The sequence below is a fragment of the Haliotis rubra genome, unplaced genomic scaffold (genome assembly GCF_003918875.1).
Source record: "Haliotis rubra isolate DU_JTF1 unplaced genomic scaffold, ASM391887v1 Scf240, whole genome shotgun sequence".
Taxonomy (NCBI): Eukaryota; Metazoa; Mollusca; class Gastropoda; order Lepetellida; family Haliotidae; genus Haliotis; species Haliotis rubra.
The window spans coordinates 87965-110397 of NW_025766448.1; the positions used below are offsets into that span (position 1 = coordinate 87965).

The 22433-nt window shown below is 41.6% G+C and overlaps 1 protein-coding gene across 1 annotated transcript in view; it reads right to left on the reverse strand.

Annotated features, from left to right (window-relative positions):
* Window positions 1-1451: 1451 nt before the first annotated feature.
* The window catches only part of LOC124278723 (phosphatidylserine lipase ABHD16A-like), a 79909-nt gene continuing 58927 nt past the window's right edge, over window positions 1452-22433 (reverse strand). The window contains exons 7-9 of the mRNA XM_046714494.1: window positions 3462-3535; window positions 2457-2497; window positions 1452-1562 (exon numbers count right to left, since the gene is read on the reverse strand). Of these exons, the coding sequence (XP_046570450.1) occupies window positions 1452-1562; window positions 2457-2497; window positions 3462-3535 (226 nt within the window). The remainder of the gene's footprint in view (window positions 1563-2456; window positions 2498-3461; window positions 3536-22433) is intronic.

Here is a 22433-nt window from a genome sequence, read left to right on the forward strand (position 1 = left end):
TACTTTTTAGAACCTTTCTATCTTTCTATGTCATAGCGGCACGTTATACACACTTCAGCCGTGGTAGTTCGTATCCCGCTAGCGTCCCAAACTTTTTTATAGTAGGGGTAATGGTAGCAAGAGCTAAGGGTCCGACCAAAGCCTTATTTGGGGAATAAGGCTTTGCAGAGGTTTTTGTTGAACCTGGTCCCGGACAATCATTCCCTCTACTACTACCAATTTCAGGCTAAGTCAAACTTGTTGCCATGGAAATGCCAAAAATATTTTATTCAGAATTTCAAAACTACCAAAAGGCACCAGTACACCACCAGATCTATCTATGTGCCAAGTCTGGAGAAGAAACATTCAACGGTTTTAGAGTTCAGCTCCGGAAAAGAGTCCTACCACCAATTTCAGGCTAAGTCAAACTTGTTGCCATGGAAACGCCAAAAATATTTTATTCAGAATTTAAAAACTACCAAAAGGCACCAGTTCACCACCAGATCTATCTTTGTGCCAAGTTTGGTGAAGAAACATTCAACGGTTTTAGAGTACTGCTCCGGAAAAGAGTCCTACCACCAATTTCAGGCTAAGTCAAACTTGTTGCCATGGAAACGCCAAAAATATTTTATTCAGAATTTAAAAACTACCAAAAGGCACCAGTTCACCACCAGATCTATTTATGTGCCAAGTTTGGTGAAGAAACATTCAACGGTTTTAGAGTACTGCTCCGGAAAAGAGTCCTACCACCAATTTCAGGCTAGGTCAAACTTGTTGCCATGGAAACGCCAAAAATATTTTATTCAGAATTCCAAAACTACCAAAAGGCACCAGTTCACCACCAGATCTATCTATGTGCCAAGTTTGGTGAAGAAACATTGAACGGTTCTAGAGTTATGCTCCGGAAAAGACAAATGTGCACGGACGGACGGACGCACGCACGGACGGAGTCCATTTTAATACCCCCCGCAAAACGCTTTGCGGGGGCTAACTAATAATGTAATTGTTGATTAAAATTGATATTTTATACTTATCCTGACTCATGCTTAATTGCATGAAAACACATGTCAACAACGTGAACAATACAGATAATTTTGATCAAATTTCAAACCATATTGTTGGTATATCAATCTTAAAACTGTAAACAGCTAATTTAGTAGCAAGGCCTAAAAGTTTAAAGGATATAACGCCGTATAGGGGACCCAGGCGCTCTCACAACCGTCCTCAAGGGCGAAGAAGGAGAGAGTGAGGGACATGTTCAGACACGTGATGTGGTTTTCCCGCCTAAAGAGTCACAAGGGAGATAACACTGGGTGAGTGATTTTACGTCCGTTTTTTTTAAGGGAGCTTCAAAAGGGGATTCAAGTGTTCCACTATCAATCGCAAGAAGAAAGAGACATGCAATTAAGCATGAGTCAGGATAAGGAAAAATTTAGAATTGTCCATGCAGAATGGCTGTTAAGTGTCAGCCCTCAACCTACCAGTGTGTTGCCGTTTCCTGACTTGACGCTGCGTCGGTCCAAGAACATGGTGTCAATGTCATTGCCATCCTCTGTTATCACCTTCGCTCGCACACCCTTTTTCTGTAAGTACAGATGTACAAGTTTTTCAAGGCATGCTTAGTGTTTAACCCTGAAGTATTTGAACCTATGGATCCCTAGATTTCCACCAGAGCAAAGTTGTAATTTCGGTGTCAGGTCAAATACACATCATGAAGCCATAATTAAAGTAATTATATTAACCTCCTGCCTTACCATAACACATTCAACCAGACATTATCTTACTGTCCCCACCATTGCCATATAGCTGGAATATTGCTGAGTGCGGCATAAATCTAAACTCACTCACTGACTTTCTCCATGTAGTAACAGATGAAGAAAAGAGCTCACTTAATCATGCAGGGCAGTGGGGTGGGGTAGTGGTTAAAGCGTTCACCCGTCATGGCAAACACCCGGGTTTGAGTCACCACATGAATACAATGTGTGAAGCCCATTTCTCGTGTCCCCCATCATGATATTGTTGGAATATTGCAAAAAGCGGTGTAAAACCCAACTCACCCACTCACTCATTCTTTAAGAAAGTGGGGATGGCGGGGTAGTCTAGTGGTTAAAGCGTTCGCTCGTCACGCCGAAGACCCGGGTTGGATTCCCCACAAGGGTACAATTTGTGAAGCCCATTTCAGGTGTCCCCCGCCGTGATATTGCTGGAATATTGCTAAAAGCGGCTTAAAACTAGACTCACTCACTCACTTAAGAGTGTGCAACTTGGGTTGCATCTGAAAAGTATTTCAGTTGTATCACAGTGTCTTGGTATGAACTGATGCAGGTCTAAGACACATTACTTGGACCATTTTAGAGACACAATTCTGGGATTCAAACTACAATCAATGATTTCTAAGGGACGCAACTCCAGTAGTTTGTGGCCACCTGAGTAAAACAAGTCATATACAGATGGCGACGCAGTTATAGAATCCCTACCTCTTCTACCAGCTTGGCTCTGTTCTGTATTAGAGTGTCACCTACAACAAATATCAGTAATGTTCAGTGTTCCAACACATAGGCGGATGCAGAGGGGGGTGCAAGGTGCGCATCCCACCTTTTCTCCTGAAAGTTTATTAAATGACCATTGAACCTCTTGTGAAAATGCGTGAAAATGAACTGTGCATCCCCAATTTATCAAAAAGCTGTATCCATCCCTGCAACATGCATAGGCGGATCCAGGAATTTTCAAAGGTGCAGGTTGCATTCAGCAATGTTCAAGCTACATGACAGCGACCTGTACATAATTAAGTAATAATGGTAAAAGTCCGGTTATATGGCTCTCATATCCAGGTACATTGCCTGCTCACGGTGCTATGTACGTTACTGTCCCCGGTAATAGGACTCTATTGTATTTTCCCATACTTCTTCAACTCCCTGGGGATCATACAGTCATGCTGCCTGTTAGGCGCAATGAACAAACACTCACACTGCCAGCACATCCTGGAAGTCTTCCATTTAGGTGTAACCCAGTGTTGCAAACTCAGGAAACATGATAAATGCCATCCGGGATTTGAACACATGATCAGGGATCACACCCTTTTCAGTCGATACAAACAGTAACTCTCTCCAAGCTCATATTTACGACTATGTTCTACAATACTGATTCATATGAATTTTTGATGTGTTTGTTTTTAAACATTTGTGCACGCTTTGAGCATGCCCCTTTGTGGTATGGAGTATTGCACAATATAAGTACCCTTATTATTATTATTATTTCTCGCATTACCAAGGGATACAACTCTGTGAAGCAAATTGCATCACCTGAGATGACTCGGACACCTGTGCCCGAGCTTGTGAGTATAAAGTGGTAATACTGTGTTACATGGTTCAAGATGTGCCTCTGTGTCCCAACTGGATGCTGGACAAACTGTCCAGGGTATTTAACCCCATGGAATCCAGATAAACTGCCCTGATACCGGAGGATGACCCTTCAGAACTTACTGATCAACGTCTTCATGATGGAGGTTGTGCCAGGGTAGACCATCCTGCGCCCGAAGGTGTGAATGGCAATGTAACTGAAACCAGAAACAGAGCATCCACTTAGAAAACAGTGGAAATGCTTCGTAGTTGAGTGACACTGGCACTTTCACTGCAGCATAATTAAGTTCCCAAAACCTGAACATGTAGAAGGCCATATTTAGAAACCATTATTGTTTACAAACTGGAGTCACATTTAGCAGACGGAGCCACAAAAGTGAGGCAATAGAATAAGTATAGTAGCAATGTTATCACTGATGCTTAGGGACCGTTCATAATTTATGGCTAGGGGGTGATGATGATTTAAAGGGGGGGTCACCCATTACACACATAATAAAGGGGGTCCTCAATTTTTAAAAATTATGCTAAGAAATTATGGGAAGGGGATGGGGGTCATTGATTTTGTACATGACATGCAAGGGGGGATCACTTATTTTGTACATAAATTTGTACAAACCTGTAGAGGTTATGAATTCTTTGAAGAAAAGTCCTCCCTGGGGTACATATAAGCCTGAAAATTCCCATTTTAAAATACCTACGACAGTTGTAACAATATTTCAATAAAATATTTTACCAAACAAAAACTTGTTTTGTTAAGTGAGACCACCCCTATAGGGCCCCTCACATGGCCCCCATCAGCCAAGAGCAGGTAACTCTGGCTGCTTACCTCGTACCTCACTTTTCATGCTGAACGTGTCAGACAGAATAAAGGGAGGTGGGCGGCCGTACCCCAAGGAGGACTTTTCTTCAAAGATTTCATAACCTCTACAGGTTTGTACAATTCTTTTTCAGAAGAAGTCCTCTGTGGGGTACATATAAGCATCAGACAGACTCCCAACGATGGTGAGTCGGGAGTGGTATTCTGTCTGGCTAACATATCCCCTAGTTCAATCAAAGGCACAGCCGAAGCCGAGATATATATATATATATATATATATAGATAGAGATAGAGAGAGAGATAGAGAGAGAGAGAGAAAAACACTTATCGAGTCACCTGACCACTGATGTCCATCAGGCGGGGATGTGGCAAGGCGGGGATAAAAAGAGCCTAGCTTATACACTATTGGCAGAAATTTTAATGACTGACGTAAGTCCCACCCCCCAACCATCAAAATGGGAAGGAATGTATACACAAGTCCTAAACATACCATTCATAATCCCAAACCAGAAAAGCGTGGTGCAGGGAAGAAAAACAATCATGACTTTGAAAGCTCATTCAGCTAGAGAGTCACGACACTGCTCACTGGTGAGAACTGTCTGCCCAAACCGAGCACGTTCCCGTGAGTGTTTGTCCAGTTGATAATGGCAGATGAACGTACTCGGTCGGCTCCAAATGGCTGCTGAGCAGATCTCCTCAATGGGCAGTGCCGAGGCATATGCCTTAGATGTCGCCACTGCCCTAACTGAATGAGCCTTTAACCCATCAGGGATAGTTAACCCTTTGTGAGAGTAACTCATACAAATGGCAGAGACAAGCCACCTAGATATGGTCTACTTGTTCGCCGGATGACCAGCCTTACCACCGCCATAACAGCAGAACAGTTGCTTATCTTTCCTGATAGCAGCCGTTTGTTTGATATAAGCCTTGAGAGTCTTACGGACATCTAAGACGTGAGCATGTTGAAGAGAGGTACCGGAGGATGGAGGCTGAGTGAAAGCTGGCAGTTCAATAGGCGCCGTTATGCGAAAGACGCCTGCGATCTTAGGATGGTAAGAGTCTGGCAACCGAATACCGAAAGTCAGAGCAGGATCCGCATCCGCTGACATCACATGGATATCGCCTACCCGCCGGCCAGACGTTATCTCCACAAGAAAGGCAGCCTTCTAACTTCACAGCTGGAGTGAAAGAGACGACAGATCGTGAAAGAGAGGACCGGACATCCAATCAAGAACAATTGAAAAGTCCTACGGGTGACTAATCCGCCGGACAGTCGGACGGATTCTGTCCACGCCTGCTAAAAAGCACAGCACAAGAGGGTGCTGCCCCAAGAGAGCACCGTCGGCAGGTACATGATAGACAGAGATTGCCGTGGAGAAGCCCTGGATAGTAGACGCGGCTAAGCCGCCCTCTAACTCTAGTACTTCAACTACAGTTGAAAAAAAGGGATCGAGAATCTCTCTGCTGACACACAAGCACGTATAACTGGCCCATCTATCCTCATATTGTCGAATCCCTCCGCGAAGCCAGAATTGTGTCTGCAACTAGTGCAGGAATTCCGCGAAGCCAGAATTGTGTCTGCAACTGGTGCAGAAATTCTGCTTGCTTGGAGGCGATTCCTGACAGTGGCCAGGCCACCAACTAAATCCTGAGATTTGGGTGCGGCGCTTTGTTCTGGGATAGTAAGTCCGGTAGAAAGGGTAATAGTACAGGAGGCTGAGCCAGAAACCTGAGTAGTACCGGAAACCAGCTTTGAGCCGACCAAAGAGGTGCAAGGAGCACAAGAAGTCGAGCTGGTTGGGTGGCAAGCTGTGAGAGGACTTTGGGAATCAGGGGTAGTGGCATGAACGCCCACAGAACCCTGCCCTGTCCAATTGAGCTGGAAATCATCCGAGGCAATAATCCTGAATCTCCCGATTGTGCATCCACTCCTGCGGGGCCGGGATACGTCGAGAGAGCGTGTCTGCTCGAACGTTGTCTGCCCCGGGGAGATAAACAGGCATCACCCGTATGTCGAACTAGTCGCACCAGAGCAGAAACTGCCACGTCTCCTGCAGGAGAGACCGGGAATGCCACCCCACTTCAGGATATAGGTCATCGCCGTCTGGTTGTCCATCTCTTGACGAACCACACGGCCTCGAACCTGCTCCCGAAGTCGTTCGAACACTAACCTGACTGCTCTCAATTCTAGCACATTGATGTGCAGTTCGCCCAGCACGTCCCTCCACCCTGTGAGGGAGGCGTATGTCTAAATCAAGAGATCTGGCAACGGGTTGCCAAGGGTATCCCCCTGGATAAATTCCCTGCCATTGTCCACCAGCGTAAATGAGGAATTAGGGTTATATAGGCCAGCCTCACCCATGAGGTACCGACGGTCCAGCTCGGGCAAGTCGAACCTGGACCTGGTACCACAGAGGAGTGGGTTAATAACTTCAGTTAAGGCTGAAGGCAAAATGCGTAGCCGTGTGCCCGCCACCTTAGTAGGAGGGAATGCCTCCCCAGGGAGGCGAAACTTCGTAGGGTCGGGTGCGCCAGTACTGACAACTACCTGAGGCAGGACGGAGGCAACACGCTCCCGCACTTGTCAGGAATGCACCGAGCGATACAGAAGGTGTACCCAACCCTCCCCGACCCTCATCCTCCTCCATAGCCTCCTCGAACCGATCCTCCTGGAGCAAAGTCTCGGTATCTAGAGAAAGCTCCGAGGTTCGTCCGAGGGGTCTAAGGAGAGTGATAGAGGCTCGAGCAGAGCCAAGGTGCCCGGTATGCCCGACCCAAGACTCGACACTGAGTCATGGTGGCGAGACAAGGAAGAGCCTGACAAGGATTCCTCAATGGCAAACATAACAGCGCCAACACTGAATGGCCCGGCAAAGCCGGCACAAGCGGTGGGACCAAATGCGAGGGGGTTAGCTACAGGGACAGACCCAGAACTGAAGTTCGGACTGGCGGTAGCCACCTTTGTGGAGGGTTGGGTGCCAGCCGAGACGACGATTTTGGTGCAGACACACTCCCGACAGAAATCCCCACACTAGAGCCTGAGCTAAGGTTGGGGACACTACCCGCCACAGAAATGGAACTCCCCCCAGTACCTGGCCGGACGCCAATCTCCTGACGGAGACCGGACATCTCGTCAGATATGAGCGAGTGAACCGATGCCATTTGCTGCTGTAAAAGATCGGAGATTAGTTCAAATGTTAATGGATTTGAAACAGGGACATGTGGAGGTGAAGGTGCCTGTGATGTTGAAGGAATTGCTGGTGAAGGGACCGAAGTTCCCGCACCCTTCACCCGTATAGAAGAACCCTTCTTTTTCTTAGCCTTTTTTATCCTTATCCTTAGAGGGAGACTCCTGCACCCAAATGCGCTAAGGTAGCGCTACAGATAACACACACAATGCAAATAACAGAAACGTGTTATGACGAATAGCAAGGACTGTTTGACACAATAATACAGAAAAAATACAACGCACGGGAGATATTTAGCTGCTACAGAAAAGCTACTAAATGCTAGCATAAAACCACAATAGCGAAGCCTTATTGTGTACATAACTAACAAAGAGCAACATTTGTGAGCGATACGAAACGAACACGCTACAAAATCACTCAAGCAAAACTTACCAAAAATCCACTGAAAAAGAGGAATTTAGGCAAGCATAATCTACATAATGATATATCAAACCCTTACATCCAGACTACAAGGCTTTCAAAGCCAGCAGAAGGGATAACAAAAGGACCCCACGGTCTGCCATCTTGCCTGCCACATGGCTGGAGACAGCGAACACGCTGGCAAAGTTACAACAAATCATGAATGAAAAAAGTCGTACGAAGATTCCAGCTAGAGCCCATGTGAAAAAGAAGGAACCATACATACAGGATTTGACTCTTTCTCACTCATTTTCTCTATCGTAGTATCAGGCGAAGACATGTCTTCTCTGTACCATGCAAGACCGTTCTAGTCAACGACAGCATGAAAAGTGAGGTACTAGGTAAGCAGCCAGAGTTACCTGCTCTGGGCTGTAGGGGGCCCTGTGAGGGGCCCTATAGGGGTGGTCTCACTAAACAAAACGAGGTTTTGTTTGGTAAACTATTTCACTGAAATATTATTACAACTGTTGTAGGTATTTTAAAATGGACATTTTAAGGCTTATATGTACCCCAAGTAGGACTTCTTCTGAAAAAGAAGGGCGGGGGGGGTCCCATTCGCATTGTACATGCTTCTCCATAGAAATCAACACCAACCCCCTAGCCATAAATGTTTGTTAGGTTATTCAGTAAGCATTTCACTCATTCAAAGTATATTTACTGAAGCGTCTGTAAAATGGCTTTATATTGTCCACGTCAAACACATACATGCTGTCGATGTAATAAGTTCATGTTATTTTGCAGTCTTTCACCCGTTGTTAGCATACTTGATGTTGATGAGAAGAATAAAGTCAAGAAAATTCTAATCGGTTAACTGCTGTTAAATCTCTTCCGAGGGTGATACAGTATAATTGATTACTGGTTACTTGTGTCAATGTGATGATTGAGGAATAATCACTTGTGTCGTAGTGATGACCACTACGTAAGGTGCACGTAATTGACAGACTCTAAGTCAATATTGTGTCAATTAATCAAATGACAAAATAACCAGCATGGATGTATGTTTCATCACCAAATACACTGGGTTCTACACAACAGTGCCCATCCTAACTGAACACAAAACCTGTTGACTATGGATGTACCTACCTGATGACGTTGCATGGCAGTGTGGAGATGGCGCTAGCAGGCTGGCCGCAGGATGACCGTGGAATCTGAACCTTGGCCTTCTTTACATCTCTGTGAATAAACAACAAGAAAACAGATGTTGCTTTAGCTCGCTTACATTGTGTTTGTTGTTTAATATTGCTGTCAGCAACATTTCTGCCTCTGACATCGGCAAGTAAATAATGGAGTTCAAATCCGAGTAATGAATGAAAACCCCTGCCACTGGGTTATGATAACATATGATGGAATGCCATCATTTCACCTGGTGTAACCACCCAGTCTATAACGTCATCTCGAACTACAAGCTCAGATGGCTGGGACATATTCCACATTATACCAGCTTCAAGTCTCTTGTCAGTGAAGTCTGATGCCTGACAGATAAACTATATTAAAGATTTATGTGATTTTAACTTCCTTTTAAGTGTCACATCTTAATCACTTGGATATAGTCTATTGGCATTATTTAAAATTCAAAAATGCTTTGTTGTGAAAAGCCATCTATTATGTGCATTTTAAATTCTGATTTTGCGATGGTGAATTTTCAAAACTTTATATGTAATTTGGCCTTACTAATGTACAAAAGCGCCTGAATATGTAGCAGTTTAGAATGCCCTCATGTTCCCACCGTAGGGATGGGATGATTGTTACCTCTGCACATTGTCCATAAGGTCAAGCAAGAGCCATAACTGTACACTTTCTCAACATTTTTGACTCAGTGCCTTTGAATTCAAAGCAAACTGGGTGATGCTGAATTACTAAGGACATATTGACAGATTGTCATTCATTTATTAGAGATACTTACCCTTGATTGACATCAGCCCAGCGGAAATCCACCGGCTACGCCCAGAACTCATAGTCATAACGACACAAAGCTCGCTGAGAAACACAAATAGCAGCCATATTTAAACAACACTGTAAATCATGTGATCATGAAGTACATACGAAAAATGTTACTGTCTTATGCCTTTATTGATAAAGACTTTGTTCAATAGCTTCTGCAGAGAATATTGAACCTACATTGAGAAATCAGGCAGCAGTGATTAGATGATGTCATAGGCGGATCCAGGAATTTTCAAAAGGGGCTGGGGTGTTTCGAAAATTCAATGATATAAATAAATTCATTGGTTTTATCAAAAAGGACAAGATCAGGTTTGTTGGCAGAAATTCTTCTCAGGCTGTATATGGGCCTATTCCACAGAAGTTTGAAAGCATCATTTTCCATGACGCCCTGGACATGTTCAGGGTCGTACCATGGATGGACCTCGGAGTCAAAGCCACAGACATGGCGGAGACGGTAGTAAAAGCAACGAGCCATGCCGTCATGTCGTTTAAGATATGCTGTTTATGCCAAAGAAGGGCATCGACTGACAAGACGTTGGCCAGTCTCTGTAAATTCATTACATAGTCGACATTGAATATTGATATTTTCTTTAAGAATCACATTTTGGCGATTACGAGTGGGAAGTGACTGCAGAAAAAAGGAGCCCGCAGTTTCACATTTAAGACCAGCCGACTTCATCCAGGCGAAGGAGTCGGTGAGATTGCTATTCTGTTCCATACACTGCATGTACATACGATGCAAAGGCTTCTCAGAAAGCTTCTCCACAAAAGACCGACTCTGGGCAGACCTGGTGAATAACTTCACCTGGTTTACTCCCATCGCTGTACCGTCCAGCAGTACAACGCCATCAGGAAAATCAACCTCAAATTCAGATTCTGTCCAACAACCTTAGCAAGCTTAAAATAGCTGTGGAATTCCTTGCTTTCATCATGAGTCTTGACATGCATCACCTGAGGATCATCCGATAAATAAATATGTGCAAAAGTACACAATAAAATTCTATCATGAAGAGCCTCCACATTAATCAAACCCCGACCTCCAGAAATTGTTTGGGATGTATAAACGGTTAAGAGAGGAACGAGGGTGGTGGGTTCTGTTATCAGACATGATCCTTCTTCTTATTATTATTATTATTATTTTATTATTAAATCGATCACGGCACCCCAACCTCGCTGGATCAGTAGCCTGGCGTCTTAGCCAGCTCGTCCACCATGGACGATCCGCCAATGGATGTTGACTGATGTTAAGGTTTGTTAAATGTATTTCCATGTAGAAATTAAAACATGGTTAACCCTTGTAATAGTGGCATGGTGATTCTCAATACAAAAGTTTCCTGTCAAAGGCTAACAACCTGTCAAATCATTTATGTTTATGTCCTGAGATTGACTTGCCACACCAGGTTCACAGGGAACATAATGGCAGGAAATCTACAAACACTTTTGTTCCTCAGTTGCAAGAGCATAGAAAGCCATAATTGGGAAGATCGAAAAAAGGATCCAAAAAGTAGTATTCTTTATTACCTCCATAAGGCTGAATTCAGAGAACTCACCCTGTTGGCCTCTGTGAGAGATCTCTCACATGTCATCAACGTTGAAATGAAGGTCACATAGTCTGGGTTAGAAAAACGGCCAATACCTGGACAAAGAATGACAAAATTGCAGAAACTTTTAAACACATCACTGAAATAGTTTCAAAACCAACAATCTTTCAAAATCATTTCATAAAGATCAAACTCAAGCTTTGCTGCTATTTAGTTGCTACAGTTACCACCAACATGTAGTCATCTTGCATCCACAAGTCAATGTAAAACTTTATTGGGATCAGCACATGCTCTTTCCACAGCTACCATTGAACCATTCGTACTTGATGCTGACTGTGATGATGATATTTAACAAATAACAAATTAAACCTTTGATTTATGACAAGAAGTTTGTGTGTTGTTTAAAGATCTCATTATTTTCATTCTCACAGATGTACTGCAATGTGAAAGAAAAGAAAATCTGATGAGCTTTACATCTGTACCCTAACACCAGGGACGGTGGGGTAGTCGACTGGTTAAGGTGTCCGCCCTTCATGCCAAACACCCGGGTTCAATTCCCCACATGGGTACAATGTGTGAAGCCCATTTCTGGAGTCCCCCACCGTGATATGGCTGGAATATTGCTAAAAGCAGTGTAAAACCATACTCAACGCTACTCAACCTAACACCAATTTCTGATATCAATCATGAATCAAATGCAATCGTACTTTCTAAAATATTTCCAAATTACTCCAACTACCAAAGACTCACAAATACACAAAGAGGTTAAGCATAACCCGAATCTTTCAGACTACTATAATCAATCTATTATACCAGTGTTTGTTTGGTTGTTGTTTAAAGCTGCACGCAGCAATATTCATCTGGCAGCAGTTTGCAAGTAATCAAGTCTGCCTCAGACAATCCAGTGATCAACAGCTGAGCAACAACTGGGATAAAATGACATGTGTCAACCGATTCAGCAAGCCAGAGCACCCAATCCAGCTGCCTCTTACGACAAGCATTGGTTGCTGAAGACCAATTCTAACCCAGATCTTCATGGGTACATTACGCCAATGGATTGCAGCACCTGAGTATATTGTGGCACCAATACTGCCGGGTGATGAATGAATGACAACAACGTGTACCTCTGGTGAAGAAGGACACAGCGTAGATGATCCCGATAGAGATGAGGAACTTGGCGATGGTCGTCAACCCCTCCGTGCTGAAGTACCCTGAAGAACATGGACAAAAATCAGTGAGAAAATGAACATGTCAAACAACAGCTACCAGAAGATGGCCACGAAACATGTCCAAATGCATCAGTCCAGTTTTCAAAGGCTGACAGGATCTGCATTGTATATGAGGAAGAAGCAAATCCCTTCAAACTTGTTATAATAGTTATCAGATATGTTCATGTGTTGAAAAATCACATTTTAGCATGTTTAGTGTTCTAGAGAAGCATTTTAAGAGCATTTTGACATGAGCATGTGTTTAACCTATGCTGATTTTCTTAGCAAACGCAGATAAAAACAGTAACAAATGTCGTAGAAAATACCACTCTGGGTAACACATTTGTCCTTAGATGTATTTTGGGGCTGGAAAATCATCCAACATTTAGACCATACTCATATACTAGTACTTGAACATTTCAGAAGTCGGAGACATGCATGCATAAGAAAGAACAGGGTCTTTGAAAAAGGATTTGAAGTCTGAATTTGTTCCTACATTTTTTTACAAAGATTTCCCAGTTTATATAATTTTGACATTTATTTATGCTCGTCCTCTGAAATATCATACCTAGTCACATGATTGCAAATTATCTTATGGGTTTCCAAGCATCTTGGATTTGAATAGGGGTTAAGTTTCCGTATGTAATTTTCCAGCAAACAGCTGCAATTGCCTGGAGACTTCTGTCGATACTTTGATTGATTGAGTTTAGTTTTACGCCACATTCAGCAATATTACAGCAATATGGCGGCGGTCTGTAAATAATCGAGTCTGGACCAGACAATCCAGAAATCCACATCATGAGCATCAATCTATGCAACTGGGATACGATAACATGTGTCAACCAAGTCAGCTCTGTCAATACAATGCTTCCTGGATGGTGCTAAGGGAAGCAACTCTACACAAGCAACATAATCTGACGCTAACGTGACCAACCTCTTCTGTAGAGTACAGTCAGCAGCACGGGGGACGTCCAGTAGGAGAGGGACCAGCAGAAGTGGATCTGAAACATCAGAGGCCTGCTACACAAGTGGTTTAACTGGACTTAACTAAACTGTAAGTACAACATTGTTTAAGGGGTGGTTGGGTAGCCTACTAATTAAATCATTTGCTTGTTCTCCTCAAGTGAGTGAGTGAGTTTAGTTTTAATCCACACTCAGCAGTATTCCAGCTATATGGCAGCGGTCTGTAAATAATAGAGTCTGGACCAGACAATCCAGTGATCAACAGCATGAGCATCAATCTACGCAATTGGAAAATGATGACATGTGTCAACCAAGTCAGCATGCAAAAAAAAAAAACCCGACAAAGTCAGCAAGCCTTACCACCCGATCATGTTAGTCAGCTCTTATGTCAAACATGGGTTACTGAAGATCAATTCTAACCCGGATCTTCACGGGTTTTGAATTCATTACCAACAATACTAGTATCCTAGTATCATAGGTTTTCAGATTTCTAAGCACATTCATTGTTATCTCAAAGATAAAGTTTATTAGCACAAAACCAATTGTAAAACATGTCACTAACTATTACAGCAATCTTTATATGAGACACAAGCCATCATCAAAGTATTTGTAAACAATATCTGCTTATCACAACCTGCCACTTATAGCAAGAGTAATGACATCCGAAACGTATGACATTCTAATGTTGAGGACATACACATGTGTCAACCACTTCCTGACTATCTTAATGATAACACTGGTGAACCCATGACCAACCACTCTTCTGGCAGATGCTCTATCCACTTGGCGACGGAAAAAATCAATCATTGTTAGAAAATGATATCATGCAAATTGCCTATGTAAACTTTTTCACTTTTCCTTTGTCATGTCTAATATGCAAAATAGTAACTCAAAAGTACATAATTTTAATGAATTTTGAAGAAAAATTATAATGGATTATCAAGAATTAAATCATGTATATAATTCAATGATTGGTTGAAAGCACACTGATTTTAGACAATCAGTATTAAACCTGAGCATGAAAATTGAGGGATCTTTTCTCAGAGTTCAGTTCTGATCAAAGTCACTAAAGTAGCAACCACATGAAGCCCTAGAAACTCTCAAGAGTCAAGTAGTTGAACACTCTTTCACTCTGCAAGAACCCACATGACTCAGTGTGGGGTAAGAAGCCATAGAAACTCTCAAGAGTCAAGTATTTCTCTCTGCAAGGGCAGCCAATGCTGCCTAAGTCAGTCAGATTTGTGACCTGTATGTTATAAACAAACCATCATAAAACGTTATTTATACTGAATGACAACATAATGATTTTTTCATCTACATGTAGCCATAAATATAATAATAATAATAATAGTCCATTTATATTGCACATTGCATGCTCAAAGCGCTGACATATTACCCCTGGTCAACGAGTACAGAACACTCCATGTGGAGAATACAACCGGTCGCCTGTCAGGCGCTCAAGGTTCAAATTCAGACTACCATCGTATCATACCAGGTACCCAATTTTACTGCTGGGTGGACAGAGGCAATTTTGAACAAACTCACTTGCCTAAGGTGAGACCACATGCATCACATGCGCTTTTCGTTGTGGGGCAGGACTGAAGTCCTAGAAACTTTCAGGAGTCAAGCTGCCAAACACGGCCACCCATCCAAGGACCAGGACCACACACCGCCAACAAATATACAAGAATAGTATTACATAGATGATGTACTCATGATCCAGGCATAATGGTACCCACCACTTTAATAAACTTGTCCCCGCCAGCCTCGATGAAGCCAGGCCGATAAAGCCGCCCAGGCTGAAAGGTAAAAACATTCATGCAATAATTTAGCAGTATGTCCACTTGCTTAGTCCACATGCAACTGAGGAATGTGACAAATTTATACAGGACTCGATTGAGTGCTTTGTTACTTGCACTGGTGCAACCCAATATTACAAAGTGCAACCTAGTTATTATTCTAACTTGCACCAGGTGCAGAATAATATTTGAGTTGGCAAACTTCTGAACAAAACATCTAAATAATTCACTAGCATATTTCTTTCACTACATATTGCAATAAAAGCAGTGCACCTGGAATTTATCTGGTGCTACTAGGTTTTCACCTTAGGTTGCACTTGGTGCATGTTGGTTAATATCTCTTAAATCGAGCCCTGTTATACAAACTATATACAGTATCAGGCGGTTGCCTTGTTCCAGGAATCTATCTGTCAACATCTACATCAAGTGAGTGTGTTTGGTTTTACGCCGCTTTGAGCAATATTACAACAATATCATGGCACGGGACACCAGAAATGGGCTTCATCTACATAGAGGAACAATATCCTCCCATACATCTGACTCAAGTCAAAGAATCATGTTCAGTGTCCCATGTCTTTGTAACAATCTATTTTATATAACATATACAGCGTACTAGGACATCTTAGCCAGTGTTTGTCTCTCAACTGATGTCAGTTTGTTTCAGGTGTTGTATATTTGTGTCGTGTCTCACTGTGGTCAGTTGAGACAGCACAACAAGTCTTTAAAAATATCCACTGGACGTCACAACAATGGACAATCAATCAATGTAATATTGGCTTATCCTTCATGTCCTTTGAACAAAATATGTTAATTCCATATTGGCACCTAACATCAAGATGTTCCTCTGCCTTAGTAAACCGTAATATACAAGGCTTACTTTTCATAAATCCACTGTGCACCACCATTACAGTGATGAATCACTCCTGTTTATGTATTGATCTCCACTCACCATTACTGTTTTGTGAATCCCATGCATTTTATGCTCTGTATCTAATGACAACATTGGACAGTTTAACATAGTCAGCTAAAATATCATTGTTTGTTTTGTTTGATGTTTAATGCTGCACTCAGCAATATTCCAGCTATATGGCGGCAATCTGTAAATAATGGAGTCTGGTCCAGACAATCCAGTGATCAACATCATCTCTGTCTATCTATCCACTTGAGATACGATGACCAACCAATCCTGTTAGTTGCGTCTTACGACAAGGATGAGTTGCTAAAGACCAATTCTTACCCAGATCTCCACAAGTCGCATGATTGCACATACACAAACACAATTACGCACACAGACAATTTGAAATATTAAAAAGTTTTAGTCAGCATCCAATAAATGTGAGAATTCAAGGGATGAGTCAACCTCATTATCACTATGGTCTTTTCTAGCTGATCTGATGCCCAGTTTGTTGGGTCGCGGACAACAAAATGTCATCTGGTGTATGCTGGTACATATGAATGGTGCAGGCTACAAAACAGAGGGAGCACCTTTAGAATACAGCATCACAACTTCTTGTGTGGACAGTCTTTGTGACTCACATGACTCTAAGAGAAGCACCCAGTTTTGTGAGAATCTGTTAATAATCCTGAAACCCCCCCAACATAATCCTAATAAATAGAATTCATTGACCAAAGCAGCAAGAAAATGACTGACATGTCTTGTGTAATACATTCTTACAACTTTGAAAAATATACTAAATAAAATCTATTTCTGTTTAATGATGCAAACTTATTGTATTAAAAAACTATATAGAGGATATTATATGAGTGCCCATGTCATACTATGTTTACGACACGAGTGCCTGAATCAGTGAATGTTGGTATTTCCCGAGTGAGAGCGAGGGATATACCGATATTTAGGCATCAGTGTCTAAAATTACTTGACTGAGACTTAGGATCAGAGCAGACATGGCAGAGAAAGTGAAAGTCCTCCCCACTTGCACAAAGACGGAGGTATTCCTCTCGGGTCATGTCTGTGTTACAGCTGAGATGGGTCCATCGCTGGCAACGGTCACACTCAAGGGCATGTTGTTTTTTTCCTGACAGTGTTGTCACAGGCAACACACTTTACAGGCATGGTTGTCAGTATGAATTGGTAGTTGAAATGTTGGTCTTATATAGCATTGTCAATCATGAGACACCCATGACTCTGTTTAAACCTCACGACAAATTAAAACATTAATCTTGTTTAGATTACTGAATAGTGTCTGACACCCATGACTCTGTTTAAACCTGTTGTAATCATTACAGAAACAGATGTATGGTTGACTATACTCACAACATAAACACTTAACCGCTAATGTTAATCTGGTTTAGATTACTGACTACCTGTAATCATTACACAATTTACACAAACAGTTGAATGGTATAAAGTAAACACCTAACCACTCTGAGATTTTTTTAATAAACAACACTGGGGCACTCTGATGTATTTAGGATGTTTAGGATTAGAACTACTGCAACAACATGTAATTAATTTCTTTTAATCTTACTATTTTCTAAAATAGGATTAGAACTACTGCAACAACATGTAATGAATTTCTTTAATCTTACTATTTTCTAAAATAGGATTAGAAATTTGAATTTTGGCCCTTTTGTCCTTTGGCCCTTTTGACCTGTTCAATCATGTCCATGTCCATCAAAGGTATCATGAAAGCAAACGAATAAATATTTGTCTTAAATCAAATCAGTAACTGCTTTAACCGTGTCATAAAAATCATATCACAATATTACGTAAGTTTCCAGTGCTAAATGAATTAAAAAACCTAAGACTCTGCATGTCTCTCTTATCATTTATACATTCGTACGAGATTGCGTCATTTAACAGTAATACGAAGTTGACATAAATATAACGATACAAGATCTTGCGGTCGTGGAAAAACAACTGAAGCAGTCAAAAAACGCGTTGTCAAAATACAACAGTTTGACAAAATCACGGACAAAATCCACCCCAAACTTAATCCACCTCCTCTTCATGGTATGAATTAAAAGTTTTGATCTTTGATCAAGGTGTCTCAAGCATTCAAGCATTGTTTTAGCATTTTATCTACTAGATGTTCACACTTTTTCAAACTTAAAAAGTTTCTCCATTTTCAAGTAGTTTGATCATTACTTAATCCCCTTTCATGTATAATTAAGTAGTCTCACATTTTGATCACTACTTAATTCCCTTTCATGTATCATTAAGTAGTCTCACATTTTGATCACTACTTAATCCCCTTTCATGTATAATTAAGTAGTCTCACATTTTGATCACTACTTAATCCCCTTTCATGTATAATTAAGTAGTCTCACATTTTGATCACTACTTAATCCCCTTTCATGTATAATTAAGTAGTCTCACATTTTGATCACTACTTAATCCCCTTTCATGTATCATTAAGTAGTCTCACATTTTGATCACTACTTAATCCCCTTTCATGTATAATTAAGTAGTCTCACATTTTGATCACTACTTAATCCCCTTTCATGTATAATTTAAGAATTAAGATGTTTTTGCGAGCCTGATTGGAGCCCTTTATACTCATGTTTTGATAGAACATACTTTTAATGAGTTTTAGATCATCCTGTTTATTTTAAATGAGTTTGAGATCATCTAGTTAAGATACAAGGCTTCTATAGTATATATATAGTTTGTGTCCCCTTGGGGATAGTGCCGACGTAAAACCATCTAATTCGTCGTCGTCGTTGTTGGGGATAGTGCTGTTAGTTGTGTGTATGCCCTCCTGTGCGATAAGACTCAAACTAGCTACCAAGAAGAATTCAAGCAGTTGTAGATATATGTAACGAACTCGGTTTCGAACCAGATCCTTCTGTTATTGTAACAGACTTTGAGTTGGCTGCCATCAATGCTGTATCTGTTGTGTTAGGTTCTCATGTAAATGTTCATGGGTGTTTCTATCACCTCACCCAAAGTACGTGGAGTAAGATACAATCCATAGGTCTAGTTTCCCATTATCGCAACAATGAAGACGCTACTAGAGAGTTCTGTGCTATGATCGATGGGCTTGCGTCTTGCCTGTCACCTACTTCGCCACCGTCTCCGTGGACCTTGAGCCACTGGTTTGAGTATTTCGACAAGACGTACGTGGGGTGGTGATCCAGATAAACTCAAGGTCTTTGGCTGAGACGTGTAGATCCTGAGTGTTTATTTCGTTTGTTAGTTTAGGTTGGTTGTTGGTGTTTTTAAATTTTTTTATTGCTTCCAGACCGCTAAGTGATCCTGTCAGAATTACAATTGATTGTGTTGTTAGACGAGGGGGTCATGGCCTATTTGTAGATCAACTTTGTCACATGCCGTCCACATGCACATCAACACATTGTTATATTTTCCTACCCCCTTAGTTTATCTCATATTATCTTGATTACACTATCACAGCTTCAGATTACAGTTGAATATTTTAATCACAGCATATATTAATTTATGTCAGTTAACACAATTTTGTTACATTCAAGCAATAGCTTTTCACAATCAGTCACTTCGGAGGTTAAACGTCGAGTGGTTTATATACCGAGCTGGGTTTTTTAGGTGGGCTTAAAGATGGACTTTCCTCACCCCTTACTCTTACCCCAGCTGATACAGACATACACATTTACAGACAGGCAGATAGACATGGAGGGCAGACAGACACGGCGGACAGACTGAAAACAGATAAACAAACACTGCAGGCACACAGACAGATAGACACGGAGGACGGACAGATAGACACGATGGACTGGCTGACAGAAAGGGGGACAGACAGATATGTTATTTCAGTCTCACCTCACATAAAATACATATATAAATATATTTATAAAATATAGCATATAAGTGAGCCACCCTTTAAGGGTTATGAGAGACTCATGTATTAATACATTATAAATACTAAATACTAAATAATTATATAGGTACATACAGTGTAAAATCTATCCGTATAAAATATGTTTTCTTCTTTGCAAGATATAAAAGCAGGTTTTGGCACTGAAATATACATGGTGTTTAAAAGTAAAACTAATTTATCATCATCACAAAGATCTAAGAAGTTGGGATAGCTAAAACAGACATTTTCATATAAACTTTCACGCAAATCATCATACACAGGGCAATACAACAGAACGTGTCTTTTATCCTCAACACTCTCACTGCACTGAAAACATACCCTCTCATTCACATTCACATTTGTATATCTGCCGGTTTCCAAATGCAGAGGAGCAATACCTGATCTGAATTTGGAGAAGGCAGAGCGGTAAGAACGGGGCATACTCATACTCACGTAACTTTCACAGCCATACACATCCTTAAACATTCGATACGTTCGTAATTTATTACCTCCCGTTCTACCGCTTGGCTTGTGTAATAACTCATACCAATCATTCACATACTTCTGCATACAAATATCTCGCACCTTCTCGCATACCCTTTTTACATTAACATCAGCTTCCACACTAAGGCCCCATTCATTTAACCTTGCTTTTACTCGGAAATTCCAATTTCTCACACATCCACTCGCACAACTCTCCGACCATATAAATACATACTTATTTATTCTAAAAGACATTTTTCTAAAACGACAGTATTGTCTTACAATACATATCCATTGTCTAACAATTGGAGGGATCCATACCATGTCTCCATTCACTGCAACGTTAGGAGCATATTTACCCACCCCCAAGAAAAATCTCAAAGCACGATGGTGGACAGCATTTACTGCGGATACCTCCCGATGTCCCCATATAGATGCCCCATAACTCAAAACTGACCACACCATCGTATCATATAACTTTGTATAACTTGTGGATTCCATTCCTCCAAGTGCCTTATATTTACAAATAAGAAGGCCTAAAGCTCTGTTAGCAGACTTTGCTGCTGCCTTAGCCATAGCATTATAGTCAAGATGATTACAGATACGGCGGGAAGACAGACAGACAGACACGGCGGAGAGATAAACAGACATGCACGATTGACGTACAGGCGGTCGGACAGACTGAAAACAGATAAACAAACATCGCAGGCACACAGAGATAGACGCGGAGGACAGGCAGACAGACAGATAGACAAGATGGACTGGCTGACAGAAAGGCGGACAGACAGACAGACACGGCGGACAGACAAACAGACATGCACGATGGACGTACAGGCGGTCGGACAGACTGAAAACAGATAAACAGACATCGCAGGCACAGAGACAGATAGACATGGAGGACAGACAGACAGATAGATACGATGGACAGACTGACATAAAAGGGGGACAGAAAGACACGGCGGGCAGACAGACAGACAAACACGGCGGGCAGACAGACAGCGAACAAACAGACAGGTACGGCGGGCACACACACGGCGTCTGACGTCACTGTAACTGAGAACAGTTATTGAGGAGTTCTTTATGAGAGGATTGCGAAAAAGGAGAAACCTATTCATTCATAAAAGTATGAAACTACAATGTATAACTACACAGTGAATGTCTTATCAAATACTTTGGGCCAAGGTACTTGTGTAAATCGTTAAGCTACAGTGTAACATTAGTTACGTTGTCCACAACACGCACTTCAAGCGGGCCAGTGATATATTGATTATGTCAATCTTACTTGCAAGAACTCATTCCAGTATGACTCATGTATTCTCGTTTCTCAACAACTTTTGTAACGGGTGTGGCCGTCACTGTACCAGGAAGAACTCAAGTTTTGGAGATATATTTATCCATACACCTTTGTCTGATTGCCCTTGACGTCGGTTAATGTGTTATAACATGTAGGCTGTCGCTAAGCTAACACGTTAATTGCAAGAAAGGAGAAAGGAAGTAGTCCGGAATAATGATTGTAGCAATAAATAATAATAATGATAAATAATATACAATCCTATACTCAAACAAACCACAGGAACATGCTCAAAGTGCTGCACTCTTACTATCCCAGACATTGGATCAGACGTCATCTCGTTATGAACTCCCTGGGGAGTACACAACCAAAGCTGCCTGTTGTTTAAAGGAGTAACATTAGCAACTCAGGTACCAAGTCACTACGGGGAAAGCAGGGACATATATTTACTTGCCGAGTTCCCACATACAGATTATCAACTCTGCCTTAAATATAAACCCCGCTGTTGTCATGATTGCGTGCCACCAAGCTGAACGGTTGTCTCCCAAAACCCCAACATCCCATAACCCCGACAGCCCAGTACCCCTACAATTAGTTAAAACAACACAT